This window comes from Lynx canadensis, chromosome B1 (assembly GCF_007474595.2).
Source record: "Lynx canadensis isolate LIC74 chromosome B1, mLynCan4.pri.v2, whole genome shotgun sequence".
Lineage (NCBI taxonomy): Eukaryota > Metazoa > Chordata > Mammalia > Carnivora > Felidae > Lynx > Lynx canadensis.
In genome coordinates this window covers 190,049,342-190,068,538 of record NC_044306.2, presented here as the reverse complement: position 1 = coordinate 190,068,538, position 19,197 = coordinate 190,049,342, and the positions used below count along the sequence as shown (strand labels likewise).

The window sequence follows — 19,197 nt, the reverse complement described above, 5'->3', positions numbered from 1 at the left end:
TCCATGCTGGCACAAATGGCAGAATTCCTTCTTTTATTGCTGAATAATATTCCAAATTGTGTTCATTTCTGTATCCACATTGTCTTTATCCGTTTAATCACCAAAGGACATTTTGATTGTTTCCATGTTTTGTCTATTGTAAATAATGCTGCAGTAATCTTGGGAATGCAGATACTGCTTTGAGATAGTGATTTCCTTTCCTCTGGATACATATCCAGAAGTGGAATTGTTGGATCATACCGTAGTTATAGTTTTAATTTGGGGAGGGACATCTATACTGTTTTCCACAGTGACTGCACCAATTTACATTGGCACCAACGGTGCAAAAGGGTTCCCTTTTCTTCACATCCTCACCAACACATTACCTCTTGTCTTTTTGACGACAGTCATTCTAGCATGTGTGAGGTGATAACTCATTGTGGGTTTTTTTCTTTAATTAATTTATTTACTTATTTTGAGAGAGAGTTCACGTGCATGATTGGGGGAGGGTCAGAGAGAGAGGGACAGAGAGATATTTCCTTCCATTCTCTAAGTTGTCTTTCATTTTTTTAATGTTGACTTTGCTTTGCATAAACTCTTTGGTTTGATATAGTCCCATTTATTCATTCTTGCTTTTGTTGCCTTTGGTTTTAGTGTCAAATCCAAAAAAATAATTTGTGTACTAATGTCAAAGAGCTTATCTCCTGTGTTTTCTTCCAAGGGTTCTATGGCTTCAGGTCTTATGTTCAAGTCTTTAATCCATTTTGAGTTGATTTTTTTGTGTATGGTCAAATATAGGGGTTTGGTTTCATTCTTTTGAATGTGGTATGAAACCATGCTTTCACTATTGTATATTCTTGGCTCCCTTGTTGTAGATTAATTGGCTATTATATATATTACTGGGTTCTTTATTTTGTTACATTAGTATGTGTGTCTGTTTTTATGCCATTACTGTATTGTTTTGATTACTATAACTTAGTGATATTGTTTGAATTCAGATAATGTGATATTTCCAGCTTTGACCTTCTTTTACAAGATTGCTTTAGCTATTCAGGGTCTTTTGGGGTTCCATACAAATTTTAGAATGGTTTATTCTATTTCTATGAAAAATGGCATTGGAATTTTGGTAGGGATTGTGGTGAATCTGGAGATTGCTCTGTGTAGTAAGGATATTTTAACAATACTTTTTAAAAAAGGACATTTTAACAATATTAATTCTTCCAATTTACGAGCATGGGATATGTTTCCATTTACTTGAGTTCAAAATACCACAAAACCAAATGAGTGTCCTTGTCTTCAATCCCAGTTCCCCAATTTCTGCAGTGATCTTCCCAAAACGCTTTTTGTACTTTTTGTATTTGTTATTTTCCTAATCAGAAAATTTGAGTGGTTGCAAGCTCTCCCCAAGATGAAAATCACCTTAACTTGCATTGAAGACTATATTTGGACCTAAGCCGAACTCACAACTTAATTACTTAAATTCACCGAAAAGAATTTTCTAGTTAACTGGAAACCCACTCTCTCTCTCCACCAAATTGCCCAACACCAGTTCTCTGCCCATTGTCCCTGCCTGCTCTGAAATTCTATTTCCAGATTAATCTTCCTAAAAATCAACTCCAATCAAGCCGTTTTCCAACTCTGAAACACATTTTTACACTCTACTGCCTAGTGATATAATTACAAACTCTTCCCATGGCAGCTTCATCCTGCTAACTCAGTAGTTCTGACTCATTTTTCTCATTCCACACAGTTCACAGAACAATACACTGTCATCAGTAATATCTCACACTGCCTGCAATGGTCTTCAAGGAACAAAGTAGACCACTCAGGGGCACATAACAGCCTCTGAATAGAATAATTTTAACATGTGTATAACCAACACCTTCATAGTGCTTACTACTTGTAAGCACTCTTTGAGCATTTTGAAAGTATGAACTCACTGATTTCACCTTACAGTCCTATGAAGTAGCATTATCATTATTCCATTTTGCAGATGAAGAAACTGAGGCACAGGAGGGTAAGCAATTTCTTCAAGGGCGCATGGTTAATAAATGGCAGATAATCAATCTCAGATAGTCTAGGTCTGTAGTCGATGCTCTTAATTCCTTTGACATGCTGCCTCCTTGGATTTCTGCCAACCACCACTTACCACCACCTACTCCAACACCAGAGGCTGAGAATTACCAAGCTCCATCATTTTCATCAAGGTTCAGAAAACAATCCCATTTTCCTTCCTTTCTTTCTTTCTTTCTTTCTTTCTTTCTTTCTTTCTTTCTTTCTTTCTTTCTTTCTTTCTTTCTTTCTTTCTTTAGAGAGAGACAGTGGGAGCAGGGGAGGGGCAGCGTGAGAGGGAAAATCTCAAGGAGCTTCTCCACTGTCAGCACAGAGCCTGACGTGGGGCTCGAACTTACGAAACTGTGAGATCATGACCTGAGCCAAAATCAAGAGTTGGACGTGTAACCCACAGAACTACTCACACACCCCCAAAACAATCCCATTCTATTTTGAAAGTGGCTTGAGTTCATCAAAATGCCAGTGACAGGTTTCTTTGATCTTATAGATCACCTTCCTCAGTTACCGCTCATGTTTTACCTACCATATACTATTTTTGTTGTCACCAAACTATGTGATACATTATATCACATCTTTCTAACTAGATTTAAAAACTTCTGAAACCAAACTTATAATGGACAGTGAAAATTGGTCTTCTGATTTCCCAGTTGTATTAACACTACCTTTAATATAATTTCAAAGTAACTTGTTTCTCTTCTGTCTCCCTTGGCTAATTCATATCCACATATAATCCACTTCTGAGTTTTGGTTCTTCCTGCATCCCTGATACCACTCTTCATCTTTTCCACGTTTTTTGTCTATACAGTGGGAGAGATGATGCAGCTATTAACTGGCCCATGGTAAGCAAGTGATAAATATATTAAGGGTTTTTTATACTGTTTGGCATTCTTACTACCCTTTCCCCAACTAGGGTAGAAGTCTTGTATCTAGTCTTCCAACTTCCAGATTCCAGTTGAATTTATCTAAGGTAGAGTCTCTGCCCTGCTCTTGTCTACCACCCTTCCCTCCCCACCATTGTGTGCTGAAATAAGAACTCACTTCTCAATTGCTACCAAAAAGTTTACTCATCACACCCTTGATTTGTCCTTCGGACCTCATCTCCTATTACTCCATGTTGTACCTTTTAAGCAAATCAAACCAAATGCTATTCTCATAAAACGTTCTATGTTCTTTTCAATTCCATATTTTGCATGTGCCCTTTATTTCACTAGACATGCTATCTCCCGCTCCTTTGCCTTTACATCTTGATATGTTCACGTTGTCTTTTTTTTTTACTGTGCTTTCTTGCTTTTCAGACTCACAATAGTTTGTTTAAATCTCTCAGTTGGCCTTCTATTTGGCTACTTGCCTTATCGTCTTTACTGAATTTGAAAATTCCTGAAGCCAGGAAATGGGCTTTTACCCAACTCAGTAGTTCTTGCAACGTCAGCCAATACCTTGCTGCTGTTGTAGATATTAAATAAATATATGTTGGAATAAAATAACTGCTAACCTCCACCTGATTATATACAGAAAGTGTAAGTCATTATTCTTACACAATCTAATGCATCATTTTTCAAGTGATATACACCGGAGGCTAAGATAAGTTAAGGAAAGCCTTTTACGTTTTAGGGCATAGGAAGGACATACTGAGATTAAGTAGCCCCTTGCATCATCTCTAGAATTCTTCAAATCCTGACTCAGTATTTGTCTGTATTTCTTATACATTTACTTAAATCATCTCAGGGCACCTGGGTGGCTCAGTCGGTCATGCATCTGACTTCGGTTCAGGTCATTATCTCATGGTTCATGAGTTTGAGCCCCACATCGGCCTCACTGCCGTCAGTACAAGCCCATTTCAGATCCTCCGCCCCCTCTGTCTATGCCTCTCATGCTTGCACTCTCTCAAAAAATAAATAAATATAAAAAACAAGCAATTTGTCTCATTTGTCAGCACTAATAGCTTACATTTCTGAAGCATAATTCCCTTTCCTATAGAACCAGGATAATATTAACTACTTGTCAAGATGGTTATGGGGATTAGAGGAAATACAGATCATATGTGATAATATGTTATTTCTAAAAAAAATGATTGCATACCATAGGTACTGAAAATATGTTGTTTCTTTTTCCTGTCATTGTTGAGCATGGCCCACTTAACTGAAGGGGCCTGGGATCCAGAACTGAAGTTGCCTGCCCTAGTGAACCGGGCAGTGACCCTGTAGAATAAGTCTGGGAAGAGTCTAGTTGTAGGAGGTGGGGGGACAGCCACACATAAACCACTGACCTAGGGTAGTAGAGACTCTGAGATTGACAGTTGACAGTTTCTCATTCTTTCGTGAAAAGAAAAGTGTTAGCAGTATAAAACCGTTCCATGTCCTAGAATTCTGCTGATGGTACTCAAAAGCTTCCAGTAAAATCCATTTTAGAAGGAATAGTCTTCGACTGTGCATTCCAGTTTGTTCAGTGATATCTTTCTGAACCACCTAATATCATCCCTCTACCTTTCCTCCCACCTCACACTCTCCCCATTGAGAACAAGACCTAAGAAAAACTGCAGGTGGCGAATGAAATGGCCCACCTGGCTGGATGGGAAAACTGCAGAGCTTGGAAAGCCGGCAAGGTCCGAAGAAAACATCTCTGCCATTTTTATTCACCTACAGTCTCCACGGCAGTCTTTGTCTTTGGAGAAACAGAGAGACACAAGTGATGAAAAAACAGAGAATTGACAGAGACACAGCAGTGAAATCACTACTGTTGGTTTCCAATGGGGCATGGCAGATTCACATTTGCTTGGCTTCAATCATTTTCCCTTTTCGTTTCTTCTTACTTTCTGATTTTTCTTTCTCCACTGTCTCTCTTTACCTTCTCCTTGCTCCATAGCTTCCTTTCAATACAGTTGCCAGCATCCAGGCTGTTAAATCTACACTGTTAAACATTCTTAACCTGATGTAATTAAGGGAAGGAAGTCCGTCTGAATCAATGACAAGCTGGAGAAATAAGCAATTTTTAAGGAAATGAAGTTTTATTACTCTTAGCGATATACTGAAACTATTGAAAGCAGTTAACGGAGCTACATCACTTAGGAAATGGATGACTGACTTAACTCCCACATAAGCACATATTGTAAATTTACTGTTTGAAATAAAATGTGTGTTTTGCTTTTTTTTTAAAGACCTTTCCTCCTTGAATAGACTAACATTTATTTCTTTACAAATTGCTTAGCAAACATTTTTTTTTTTAATTTGAACATTGTGGATGTTGAGATATGAATGCAAATCTCGGGTGTTTAAAATTTGGTGCTAATGAGGTCAAGACCACGCACTAAATCTCTCTATCTGCTAGTTATCTCTGTTGCATGGTCACAAGTATGTGAACAAAAAGCTCTGATCATAAAGACGCGTTAGGGGAGAGGATGTGGATGAATCCATCCAATATACCTCCACGGAATTGGAAAATGGCTCTGTTGTCATCAGCTGTGAATCCGTGGTTAGTAGCTTCATCTTTCTTAATGAGCATCAGTTATCTTAGAATTTGAAAGATAATTTTAGCACCATCACTGTTAATTTAATAACCTATTCATTTGATATTTCAACTTTCTGCTTTGTGGTAGTGTTAACTTAAAATTAGATGAGCATTTTCTGTTTTCAGTGATATTTTTTGCATGTATATTTATATCCTACTTGTTAAGGCTAATACTGTGTGAGCTCATACAATTGCATCTGAACTCCGAGCAAAAAATAATGATCCATTTCATGAGACGAGTGATTTTTACAGACTTCTCATTCCAACTGAAAGGGTGCTTTTTTCCCTTTCATTAAAATGTATTTCTCAATTAAATTAAAATGCAAATATAGACAGTCTGTGTTTATGGTTTTAATAGAATTATTGAAAGAAGGTTTTAAATCAACCTGCTGTTAATATTCTATGCAGGAACTGTTGGTTTTATTGTTGGGCCAGGACTGCCATGTTCCATTTTCAAGATTACTTAAAGCGTTGTGAAAACTTAATCATATTGCCCAGGTTTTATCAGTTTTTGGCCACTCTTCTCTAGGATATTAAAATGGACCTCTTTCCTTTATGCTTTGTAAGTTATGCCAGTGATGTTGGAGAAGTATCAAGTACTAAAACTTTAGAATCCCTTGAAACTGAGTGATGACAAATTTACTATTTGTTTTTCAATAAATAGTTTATTGCACAGAATTGAATCAACTCAAATTTAAGAGAACCATATTTTGTAATTTATTATTAAATTAAAGATCTGGGAAAATACTTCAAGAAACCATTTCTTTAAACCTTTTAATTTATATTATAAATATAAAATATTTGTATTAGAAATTATATCCAATGATACGGACTTAATTATGATCCTATTAGGATTGCTTTAGCTTTTTTTTTAAGAAGTGTTTTATCATTTGTCAAGCACATGGATTAAAATCATTTTTAAATAATATTTTATAACTTGACCTTTATCCTTTTTGTCATTTTTAGTGATCTCAGTGAAAACCAAATTCAGGCAATTCCAAGGAAGGCTTTCCGTGGGGCAGTTGACATTAAAAATCTGTAAGTATTTTTTTTTCTGGTTTATACTGTTGCTGTAAAGATTATCTGTTTTCAGAGTTAAATATATATTGAATAATGCATCAGAAAAAAAGTGAAAGTCCTATTTATCTTTATGCTTGCTTAGGAGAGCTTGTAACAATAAGTTTTAAATTGCTCTGACAAGGTATCTGGAGACATTCTCATGTAAAAGTTGTCTTGCATCTGAAGTTATTATCAAATTCATTCTTCTAAACTTTGTGATTAATCTTGTGAAATCTCAAGAAATGATTAGATTAAAAGGTATTTGCATTGTATTTTCTTCGCTTTTACTGTCAATGTACTTCATTAACTCCCTTTTCTGTTGTTATCAGTGTTTATTGGAAATGCAGAATATAAGCTATTTTTTTCTGGAAAGAGTAGATAATATTTTCTTGTTAGAGATGCCTGCAGCCTGGAGCTATAGTTTTTTTTATCGCTTTTAGATCACTGTTTTCATTACATGCCAAAAGGGTGAGAATGAGAAAATTATGTCTTTCCCTTTGTGTGAATATTTTTCTTACATATTTTTCCCCTTGTATCTTTATAAAAGTATATGTGTATAATCTCCTTTTCAAAGAAGGGGGAAAAAAGCATGAGGAAGAAGGAAATTGTATTTCTGTATTTTCCCTTGAGAAATCTATTGTCTTGTATAAAAGTGTTTTTTGCAAGTGCCTATAGCTTTGAAGATACATATCAGATTGAAGATTTCAGGGACAATCCTAATTTTGTCAATATGTATGTTTTTATAAACTTTTATAAAGTTTAAAATACTATGCAAGCCTTTGAAAATGATGGGTTTTTTATTGGCTGCAAATGCTAGGACTTTAAATGTTGTCCTTAGCTTTTACATGAGTTTGGAATGTAGTGCGGAAAAAGCCCCTATGTGCTGAGATTAACTAACAGGAATTCATTATTTCTTAGCTAGTGATAAACAGCGCAGGCACTTTTCAAGAATTAACTTATATTCAGCATTCTCCATGGTGGGTTACAACACTACTTTTCCAGTAGGGAAAGTGAGACAGGTGTTTTCTGTCATCAAAGAGGAGGACTGTTTATAAAGCTTCAAGTTTTGGCCTCTACATCTTCTCTTCCACATAAATGTTTTTTGTTTAAAATTTGTACTTTCTAGGAGCACCTGGGTGGCTCAGTCGGTTAAGCGTCTGACTTTGGCTCAGGTCATGATCTTGCAGTTTGTGAGTTTGAGGCCCGCGTTGGGCTCTATGCTGACAGCTCAGAGCCTGGAGCCTGCTTCCGATTCTGTGTCTCCCTCTCTCTCTGCCCCTCCCCTGTTCACACTCTGTCTCTCAATAATAAATAACCATTAAAAATTTTTTTTTAAATTTGTACTTTCTAGATGTACAGGTAAGGACAGAAAAATACAAACTTCTAGATATAAACTTCAGAACCATTGAAATTCTGGCCCTAGGTTTTCATGGATGTTTACATGTGAAGGGGATTTTATTTGCTTTCTTTTTAACTTTTCTTGCTAGACCTTGGGGAAGTCTTCAGGGAGATTCTGTGATGTAAGATGTTCAAAACTAACTTTGTATACTCTGTGTACTGTATACTTTGTATACTGTGTCTGATCCTATAAAGATCCCAATATAGCACCTACTCAGGTCGCCTGTATGTCACTTAAAAGGATAGTCATGACTACAGTTGACCACCCTCTGGGAATGCCACTAGCAATCCTACAATAGTATTATCTCTGAATCCTTAAAACAGGTGGCTTTTAATCTTCTTAGTAAAGATATTCAGGGAATTCACGTGTATAAGTAACCTATAGTCCATATTTAAGGATGCATTTGGGAATGGGATACCAGTCATCATGGGATTCCTTCTTATGTCCTCTTCATTTATCCTTTTTAAAGACTGTGGTTTTAAAAATTCAGACATAAAAAAGAAAGTGAAATGTTAGCCATGGTGCTATATTGATTTAACAGGATTTTGAAACACTTTTATTCCCCATGTGCATTATATACATAATAACTGCCATGTTTTTAGACATGACAAATTGGCAAACTCCACTGAGTCTTAGTTTTACTTTTGTAAAGTGAATATGATAATTGCTTGGGTTTGTTGTGGTTATTAGGGAAAGAAGATATGTGAAAGACCTTTTGGTAAAATGCTGTAATATAGAGTGTATCATTTCATTCTGTAAGTATTCACTAATCAACTTCTAGAAGTTGGCCCTTAAAAAGGGATAGCAAAAAGACAGGAAAGAAGAACATGAAGTAATTTGCAGTATTGGGCATGGGTAAGACAGGTTTGTGTCTATTCTGGGTCCATTAACCATGCGGCTAATAAGTGGAAAAGGAAAATATAGCAGAAAGCACTAAATATACACAAGACCCTGATTTTAAAACAAGATACTATGTGCTGTAGGTGCCAGGCAAAGAGAGAGATAAGAAATATTGCTTGAGGTCATCAGGGAAATCTGTAGGAAACAGTTTCTGAAAGAAAATCTAAAGGAATCTTCAAGGATGTTGATTTGTGTTACGTGTTGGTGAGTAACAGCAGATAAGGGTGGATTGAGGAAGTTAGAATTTATTAAAGAAACTATGCAAAGTTAGAATTGATTTCCACAATCCTCACTGCCTTCCATGCAACGGTGTCAAAGGCCATGAGAGCAACACTGAAATACCACAATGCACTTCTAGCTTTATTTAATTAATCAGAATCATAGCTACAATTTAATAGAATTTTACAGTTAAAAGGCATGTTTCTATAATTAAGACATAGCTCAAACCACATTGTTAAAAAAAAAAGTCCAGGTTCAGGGGGCTTTTTATGAAGATTAGTTTTATCGTTAAAAGTTAAGAAAGATGCCTGGTAAAATATGTTAGAGCTGAGGGTAAATTTTAATTCATATTATTATTAAAGGCAAATATCGGTCATCAAATAATGACTCCATAAAAGCCCAGAAGTATTAATATTAATATTATTGATATTCAGCATGGGAAAGACAGGTATAGTACTTTGTCCTTTTTATCATTCCACTGTATGCATTTACAATTTGGACAGTCCTGCATGGTGGATGGCTACTGTTCCAAGTCATTCAGAGAGTAAAAGAGAAACAAGAAGGCTAGACTGAAGGAATATGTCCCTTAGCGGCATTATGATGTTAACAACGATATTTTGTATAGGGCTGTCTAAATGCCCAGTCTGATGCACTGTAACAGGTTTATTGGATTTGCCACATTCAGGCCTTATTCAGAGCAAATTCCAGTTAACAGAAGATTTTCACTAGAAGCACTTACTTTAATCTTGTGGATTGGCTAAATATGCTCATGGCGGCATCTTGACAATATGAAACTGATGCTGTGGAAATTTTGCAAATTAGCAGATCTTATTCCTCTTCCTTCAGGCAAGCCACATGAATACTATTCTAGGCAGATGGACATTTATCTTGCTCTTAAACATCTCCAGGGAGGAATTCTCGTAACTTTTTTGCTTATCGCTATTAATTTCTTAACTGGAATAAAACCCTGTATATTTTATTTTTGTTACTTCATTTTCTCCAGCTGCAACTTAAACTGTTTTCTTTTTCTTGACATTTTAGATGGTGAGATCTGAGAATAACAAGATCATATTAAAGTATCAACTAAATTACAATGTTTGTAATAGTCCCTGGCAGCGCTTTCCCATAGAATTTACATCTGTTTTTAAATTCTCCAGTTAAGTATGAATTAAAGTATTGATACCATATTATTACCAACTGATGTGCCACCAAAATGATGATCAAGGTGTATAGGATTTTTCTTTATAAATTTTGTATATGTATTTAATATATTCAACACTGATGCAGGAAAGCCTTTTTGCCTCCTGATCAAATTTTGAATGAAAACACGTTATATTATTTAAACTATTTTGTTTAGAGGTATCTGTGAGATATTTCCATTTAACTGAGTAATTTAGGAGAATATTTAAATTAAACCCTCCTTTATTGCTGAGACTTGTGAACTTATTCTCTAAGCAGGTACCTAATGGGAATAAAGATTTTTCAAGTCTTTTGTTTTCATGATAAAACATTCCTAGTTAGAGTTATCCCAAGATTTGAGAAAAAAACTGTACAAATCAATGAACTTAAAATTAAGTAGATTGCTAGTTGCTCTTCACGTCACAAAAGTAAACTTTAATGTATTTTTAGTTTCTTTAGTGAGTGCACCATAAACACTTAAAATAGTTAAATTCTGGGCTCCTGGGTGGCTCAGCTGGTTGAGCTTCCAACTTCCGCTCAGGTCATGATCTCGTAGTTAATGAGTTTGAGCCCCGCTCAGCTCTCTGCTGTCAGCGTAGAGTCCATTTCAGATCCTCTGTCCCCCTCTGTCGCTGCTCTCCCCCTCCCTCTCTGTGTCTCAAAAATAAATATTATAAAAAATAGTTAAATCTCAACACATATTCTTTTAGACACCCTTGTAAATAAAGTAAATCACACTTGCTTATTCTTCTTTCGTTTCGCAGTACTCCCTCAAAATGTACTCTATGTTCTAGTCAAACTGTAATGTTTATCGTTTATAAGCAAATTTATGTCTTTCCCATTTGCTTGCATTATCCAATTCCCTTAACCCTATATCTCATACCCACCTTTGGCAGGAAGATTGCTTCTTGGCAAAAAACAGGTTAGGCAAAAAATATTTATAGTTATCTTTCTTTAACATACATTAATTTATAAACAAAGGTCAGGTTACAAGATGATTTAGTTTTGTTTTCTTTGAACAAGTTATCATATTATTTGGGAAACAAATATGTACAGCCATGGCTTTGTAGGAAACACTTACCCAATGTGGGTTGCAATGGTTATTGGCAATAAGAAGATTTGGCAAATGGGAAAGACAGAGTTAATCCATATGCTGTTATATAGCTATTTATATTATTTAGAAATTTCATTTTTTTCTGGAACTCTGTCATCTTTGACTTATTTTATCACTATCTCAATTAATACTCATAGAAGAAAAATTCACTATTCCATACTAGGGAGACAGAAAGACTTCTGTATTTTACTTAATTTTATACACTTCTTTAGTTTTAATTTCTTTAATATTTATTTATTTTTGAGAGGGAGAGAGAGAGAGAGTGTGTGTGTGTGTGAGAGAGAGAGAGAGTGGGGGTAGGGCAGAGAGAGAGAGAGAGAGAGAGAGAGAGAGAGAGAGAGAGAAAGAGAGAGACAGAATCCAAAGTAGGCTCCAGGCTCTGAGCTGTCAGCACAGAGCCTGATGTGGGGCTCGAACCCACAAACTGCAAGATCATGACCTGAGCCAAAGTTGGATGCTTAACTGACTGAGCCACCCAGGTGCCCTGTACACTTTCCTAGTTTTAAATACCTCTCTGTTGGATACTTCATAACAATAAGGAAACTAGTGTTGTTCACATATTATAGAATCAATATGTAATAATTAGAAGAGTATATTATATATTTTACAATGCAAATGTAAGACTTACTCCAGCTTTTTGTCATTTAAGTTGTCATAGTTGCAAACTGTCTGCTATAATCAGCTAGTTTTCATGTTTAATTCATTACATTTCTTACCATATTATATACTTAGCTTATTATCATAAAAATAGGGGTGCCTGAGTGGCTCAGCGGGCTGAACCTCTGACTTTTTATTTCAGCTCAGGTCATGATCTCGTGGTTTGTGAGATTTCATGCCTGCTTGGGATTGTCTCTCTCCCTCTCTCTGTCCCTCCCCTCTCACACGTGTGTGCTTTCTCTTTCTCTCTCTCTCAAAATAAATAAGCTTAAAAATAAATAAATAAAATTCACTGTTATCAAATTTAAATGATTTCTTTTAGTCCCCCAGCTTCTTGAGTGTTTTCAGTAAACCTGAGGCTGAAGACACTTTGAAAGGGGAGGTTGGTGTCTCACTCAAGGGGCTTGCTATCCTTCATGTTAGATTAAATGTCACAGGTCTTCAGTGGGATGTAGAACCTTCTGAACAAACTTGTATAGATGGCTTTTCATTTAGAAAGATCGTAAATGAACTTGAGTTTCATTTCAATAAACAGAGCTCCCTTTAACATCCAGAATGTTGTCTATAGACAGGGATTAACCAGCAGTTGTCTGGGTACTTACATGTAAAATATGCTAGGAACTCAGGCAATGCTATTAGTACCCCGGGAACTGTCCGTGGTCCTGTAACTTGTCTGGTTTGCATTCACTCTAAAGGCATACTGAATTGTGATAATCCCCAACAACCAGGATCACGTTTGCGTGATCAACAGTCTCTCCAACTTTTCATTTTGCTCTGTCTCCAGGTGCGTTAGCATTTTTTCTTCAACGATGTCATTTTCTTATGTAAAAATGAATCTATATGACATATCTTCATAAACACTTTCCAGAACAAAATAAAACAAACAAAACACAAGAGTATCGGATTGGAAATCCAATTCACATATGTATAAAATAAGAATTGGCGTGATCTTTCTGAAACTGTCGTGTTGTCCTGGAGATAGAACAGATCTTTAGTTTTCTTGCTTCTCCAACCCTAAACAGGGCACACTTTGCTACATCTGAACTATTACAGTGGTCTGCTAATTGGATTTTGATCTCCAGTCTGTATTCTCATTAGATAATTTTAACACTGCAGGCAGATTTGTTTTTATAAAGCATTGTCTTTTTTGTCCCATCACTGTCTCGTTCAGACTCATTCAGCTTATTAAAAATAACAACACTTTGTATGGGTACTATGGCAAAGCCTTGGGGATATAGTAGAATATTGTCATAGTTCTATAGGTTCTGAAGAATATAGACTCTTTCCTGAAAGAGCAGTGACTTCTATTAATGGCATAGTCTCTTTAGATGTTCTGACTAGGCCTAGCATTCTGCCATTCACCCAGGGTCCCAGCCCCCTCTCCTACCGAATCTACACAAGCTTTTTGCTCAAGCCAGAATGGCCCCTCTCTGGCAAGTATTCACGGTGAACATTGTAGACCTTCTGCTTACAACTGCTCTTGGTGGAGTCTTTTCCCTCCATAAGGAAGACACATTTTTATTTTCTGTCTTTCTGGATTCTACCTGTTTTTTAAGGTTCAGGTTTCTTCCTTCCTCACACATGACTACTTTGGCCCAGGGTAATCTGTTCCTTCCCTGACATTCTGTAATACTCTTTATATGCTGCATTCTGCCTTGAAATTTGGCCATCAGAGATTTAACTGAAACTTTCATATGCAGAACGAACAGCTCTTTCCCTAGACACTTACTGTGTGAGGGAGGGCTTCAGCAATACATAGATTTAAATTTGAATCAAGATTTCACCACATATTTACTACCTACTTTGAATAAGTTATTGCACTTCTGTGAGCCTCATTTTTTTCATCTGTAAAATCAGAATGATGATAACATTTACCTTTTCAAGTTATCATGAGGAATACTGAGATGGCATCTCTACAGACCCTGCCATTTGCTATGCATTCAATAAATGTAACTAATTGTTATTGTCAGTGGCAGTTTCTACCCCCTCTTATTAGTGTGCAAGAGTTACTAGAACATGAAGGGCAACTTAATTTTTCCTCCATTTTCTGATACCATTTTACTTAGAGCTTATCTTTTTGCTTTTCCCCAATAAATTAGCAAGTGGATATAACTTTATACCATAGATTATTTCAATAAAAACTGAGATTATTCCTGTGCAAAAAAAAAAAAAGAAAAAAAAAAGAAAAAAAAAAACCCACAACATTGTGCTTGAAAGGTTACAGAAGGGTTAAATTCCCAAATAACAAATTATTTTACATTCCTCAGGATAATCCTTATCTTGGTTGTTTTATTCACTAATACCTGAGTTAGCACTGATTTGTTTTTATGCTGAGGTTAAATGACATGGTTGCTGAAACTTCTGCCTACAGTATTCACTTATATGGGTCAATTTATATTATTCTTATGTTCTCGATACATTATAACTTAAATTTGTACTACTTCTTAAAGAGTCATTATTGGCATAGGATTTGTATATTTAGGCACTCATATTGACTTGAATTTTATACACACGAGGGAAGAAATAGAACAGATCGTGCCCATATCCTTAGAGCATTCTTTTTCTTTTCCTCCCATTTGATTTATATGTTTTATCAGGGTTCTTTCCAAATGGCATAATGTTGTTACTCCCTCCTATTGATTTTAATCACTTTGATGTATTTTAAGTGAACTAAACTTCTGGAGTTTGCCACTCATAGTAGTATGACTATGAACTAAACTTTCTAGTACCTAAAGTATTTCTAGTATTCTCTAGTATTCTACTATTCTAGTATTTCTCTAGTATTTCTAGTACCTAAAAAACCCTCGAAAACCAGAACATATTTGTTGAAAGACTGAGATACTCTGTCTGACTTTAAAGTTATTAAAGACATTTTATGTTCAGCATTGTTTCAGAGTTAAGTAAATTTTACGGTGTTCTAATTCTTACAAAAAGAAAATAAATTAGTAATAAGATTTTACTGCTTGGACGCTGAAGTGACACATGAAATTTTCTATGGGTAAGGACAAAACCAACCGCAGTTAATGCAGGAATGTGAGTTTTATATATGTGATTCAAACAGTATGGTATCCAAATTTTAATAACAGAAAACAGGAAATTCCTGAAAAAAAAAAACCCATAAAGGTAACAGAATGCAGTATCTCCGGTTATATTTCAGTATGCCAAGTAAGCAAATGTTCGATCTTTCTGTCTTTTATGTGCCCATATCTAAAATTGGTATTTCGCAGCACTATATGAATATATATATATATATATATATATATATATATATATATATCTAGAATTAATCCAAATATGAAACTAGACTAAATTATTTTTAGTGTTAAAGACAATCAGATCAGGTTTAGAAATTTTACATGTGTGCGGCACAGAGTCATTCCACCAGATAAAGAGATTCTTGTGTGTTACCCAAGACTACATTTACCAGTAGCAGGGAAAGTTAAACTGAGCAGGCTAGTGTTACTTGAGGAGACCAGAGTACAAGTGGTTAGGAATGAAAAGATCATCATAGAATGTTAATCCTGAGAGAGACCTCGAAGGTTTCCATTCTTTTTAACATCATCATTTTCGTAAAATTAAAGATAAAGCACTTGATTCAAAACACACACTTACAAACTAAGACAGTGAAGGATCAGACGGAGATAGAATTTGGAATTCACACAGAAACAGAGGAGCCAGGATGTAGGAAGTACGGGAGAGAAGACACAGAAGTCTGTGCTAAGATACGTCGGCCGAAGGTCTGAAAGGTATCACCGATAATAATATCTGTACCATTCTTTCTCCCCGGAAAATGAGAAAAGTGCTAGCTTGCTTCTCAATGGTACGTGACCCCTATGCCAGGAAAGGATCCTGAAGCTGTCTCTGATGTATCTTAGTGCCCTCATTATCCAAAGATCAACAAATTTGCCCCGTGTTTGACTTAATAATTGTAACATTACTTTTTGGAGAAGTGGGGGAAAAAAAACCTCTCCTCTTACTAATTTTTTAATTCAGAATAATTTCATTGCACTATTCGAAATCACATCTAAGCAGAATCAACCTGTCACTAAATGCATGGCTGAGAACAGATCCTTTCCTATTTACAGACAGCAGAAGTGCCCGGGCTTTGCAGGGTAGTAGAGAAGGAAGTGAAGTGGGTAAGAGAAAAGAAAAAAAAAAGTGCAGAAAAATAGTCCAGAAGCACTGAAATGAAGTATGTTTTTGCGTAGTTTTGACAGTCTTTCTCTTGAATCATATACAGACAAGTGGAGGTTAATGCAGAGAGATTTTCTCAGGAACAGAGCAGGCACAACACTTCATGTAAACACTCCTTTGGATTTAACAAAGTACACCAACTGACGAAAAAATTATTTTGCTTGTCCTTTCATACGAGTGACTTTTCTCAAAAAAATACCTCTGTTCTCAGAAGATTCATGGCCTGAGATACGGTGCATTCAGAAAACTTTTAAGGAAAACTTTGGTCCTATGAGAGCCAGATATTCTTAATGCTTTAGCACCAAGAAGAACTTAAGTTTCTGCTAAGAATCAGAAGAAGCTTGTAACCATGAGCCATGTAGAACAGGGGTGAAATTACCAACTTTTCGGCAGCATCTCAACTTCTGGTGGTATAGGGAAATCTGCTTTTCAGTCCCTGTAGAACGAGATTCGCTTGAGTGCTTTCTGGCATGCTAGGGCTTCCCCTTTGTGTATAGTATGCATGATTTAAAAGAAGCAGTGTCAGCACTGATTTATACATTGACAGCTAAGGATAATAAGATATGGGCAAACATACAGCTCACCCTTTTACAGATTAACCTGGAGACTGCATTAGGCAAATTTGATAGCATTAAAAGATTTTGCCAATTTGTCTGGAAACAATTTCTCTTTTGTAGTGTGTCAAGGGTAACACTTCATGCCATTGTACTAATTTAAATGGCTTTGATAAATTGTTCAAGAGGTTAGAGAATAGTAGTGTAGATATATATTTAGCACTTTAAAATAAAAAGGCTGTTAACTTAATTGTTAAATGAATTTAATCTGTAAAAATCAAAAGTGCCCAAGAATGGAAGTGTTTTCTTGGAACCACAGTATCCATATTACATCATGAAGCTTTAAAAGTCTTCTTAGAAAATAAAATTATACTTCTGCATTACTTCCTAATAACTAGAAATGCTTTAAGCTATTACAGTAGCATGGATGGTACCTATTATTTGGGGAAAGCCTTAGTTTATAAAAGCAATAAAAGCATGTCTTCTCCAGAGTTGTTTTTTTTTTTTTTTATGTTGCATGTCCTAGATTGTACCATTTGCACGACATCAAGGTAGTCTTATGTCCCCTAGAGACCTTCTTAAAAATGAGATGTATATTTCATGAGACATTCTCTATGTACATAATTTCTAAAGTAAGGAATTTGAAGAGGCCCCTCTGAAAGTCACTGGATTAAATCATTGCACCTTTATTCAGTATCCTTCTGAGAGAAACAGCTATTTTATAGGAATGTTTAAACAATTCTTTTTAAGAACACACCTCAAATGTAAATTAGCCCTTTTGGTGTATTTCGCACTTGAAACAAGGGCAAGATTCATTTGTATGAAGATCATAGTCTTACCCCTGTACATTTGCATTCCCTCCCAATTCAGGAAGAACTGACAACTCACCTGACTAGTTCATCAAACATTTTGTTTCTGTCTCAAGTGAACCATGAAAATGCTCTTTCTTTACTGGAATAAGAATATCGCTAAGCAGCAAGCTACTAGTTTAAATAACAGCTGCTTATTTAAAAAAAAATTAAAACAATGTAAAGATAGGACAGATAGGATTTCATACTTATTCGCTGTTTATTTCAAACAAATTCCTCAGCATGGATAAAGGAAATTTTAGTTCCAGAAACAACTAGCAGGAAAAGCCAACTTAACCAAATTTGGAGCAACTTTGTTTTTGTTTGTTTGCTTGTTAGTTTTCATCTTTAAATTTTAACAAATAAGTGCTCAAACTACAAGAGAACATCCATTTGTTTGCATTTTGTATTATTTAGAAGGAACTGAGAAAGCTTTTAAACTTTTTGCCAAAGGTATATGTAGTGTTTTAATGATGTTGCTGCAGTATGTGTTCTTAGCGTTTGGGGCTAAAATTAGCATCTTTGAGGAAAGTAAAAAAAATCAATTTTTAATACTTTAAAAACTTCTGGAAATTTGGGAAGTTTCTTAATTGAAAAGTATGTCATATTTACAGTGCAGAGAATTCGCATGTAACGAACAACTGCAAATCATGGGAATGGTGAATATTCACGTAGAACAAGACTGGCTTTCTAAAGTGTATTCCTGGTTGAGAATAGCAGGGAGGTGTGTGGGACCTCATTTCTCTCTCTTGACTGGGAGTTCTCGAAGGAAAACTGCTTTTAAAAGAAGGAAACCTAAAAGTAGTCTTGCTCTTTCTTGCCAAGGATAGTGAAATTAACATGCAGCTGGGCTTCTCTGATAAATGGATTCTGTTAGGTCACTGAGGGGGTGCATGTGACATTAAGTGATTTACAGTCCTTTACCTTAATGAAATTGTTTCAGCAAGATGACGCTGAAAGCTCTTAATGGATAGCTTTTCTTGATGTAATGAAATTGCATTCCTATGGCATTTAATATAAGGTGCAGTTATTATTTACTGGAGCTTTCCAAGGGCTGCTATTTGCACAGACAGTTCAGAACAAAAAGAGATTTCAGTAGCGGCACTGAGGCCAGAATGGCTTGTGACATTCTTAAGCGGATGAGTGTATTTCTGAGAGCATTTCAGTTAGTGCAGTCAGAGCTTCGGAGACCCTTCAGGAGACTTCTTTTCACCCAGCGCTGCTAGTCTCCAGCCTTTTACTTATATTCTTCTAATCTATTTACAGGCAACTGGATTACAACCAGATCAGCTGTATTGAAGATGGAGCATTTAGGGCTCTCCGGGACCTTGAAGTGCTGTAAGTATTGCTTATTTCTCTTACTCTTTTGAACGGGGGCTTTGTGTCTGGGGAGTGCTAATGTGGAAGCTTATCTGCTCGCTCGAAACCTAGCGTCAAAATGGTCTCTTATAAAGATACCTTAAATAACTCATGGGGAATATATGAGTTGAAATGTGTGTGTGCACAGCCGTGGGTATC

General features: G+C 35.8%; 1 protein-coding gene across 2 annotated transcripts in view; it reads left to right on the top strand.

The window, feature by feature from the left end:
* Positions 1-19,197, top strand: part of SLIT2 (slit guidance ligand 2) — a 377,203-nt gene that overhangs the window by 217,159 nt on the left and 140,847 nt on the right. For both annotated transcript variants that reach the window (XM_030314130.1, XM_030314128.1), the window contains exons 5-6: positions 6,523-6,594; positions 18,946-19,017. In XM_030314130.1, coding sequence (XP_030169990.1) covers positions 6,523-6,594; positions 18,946-19,017 — 144 coding nt within the window. The remainder of the gene's footprint in view (positions 1-6,522; positions 6,595-18,945; positions 19,018-19,197) is intronic.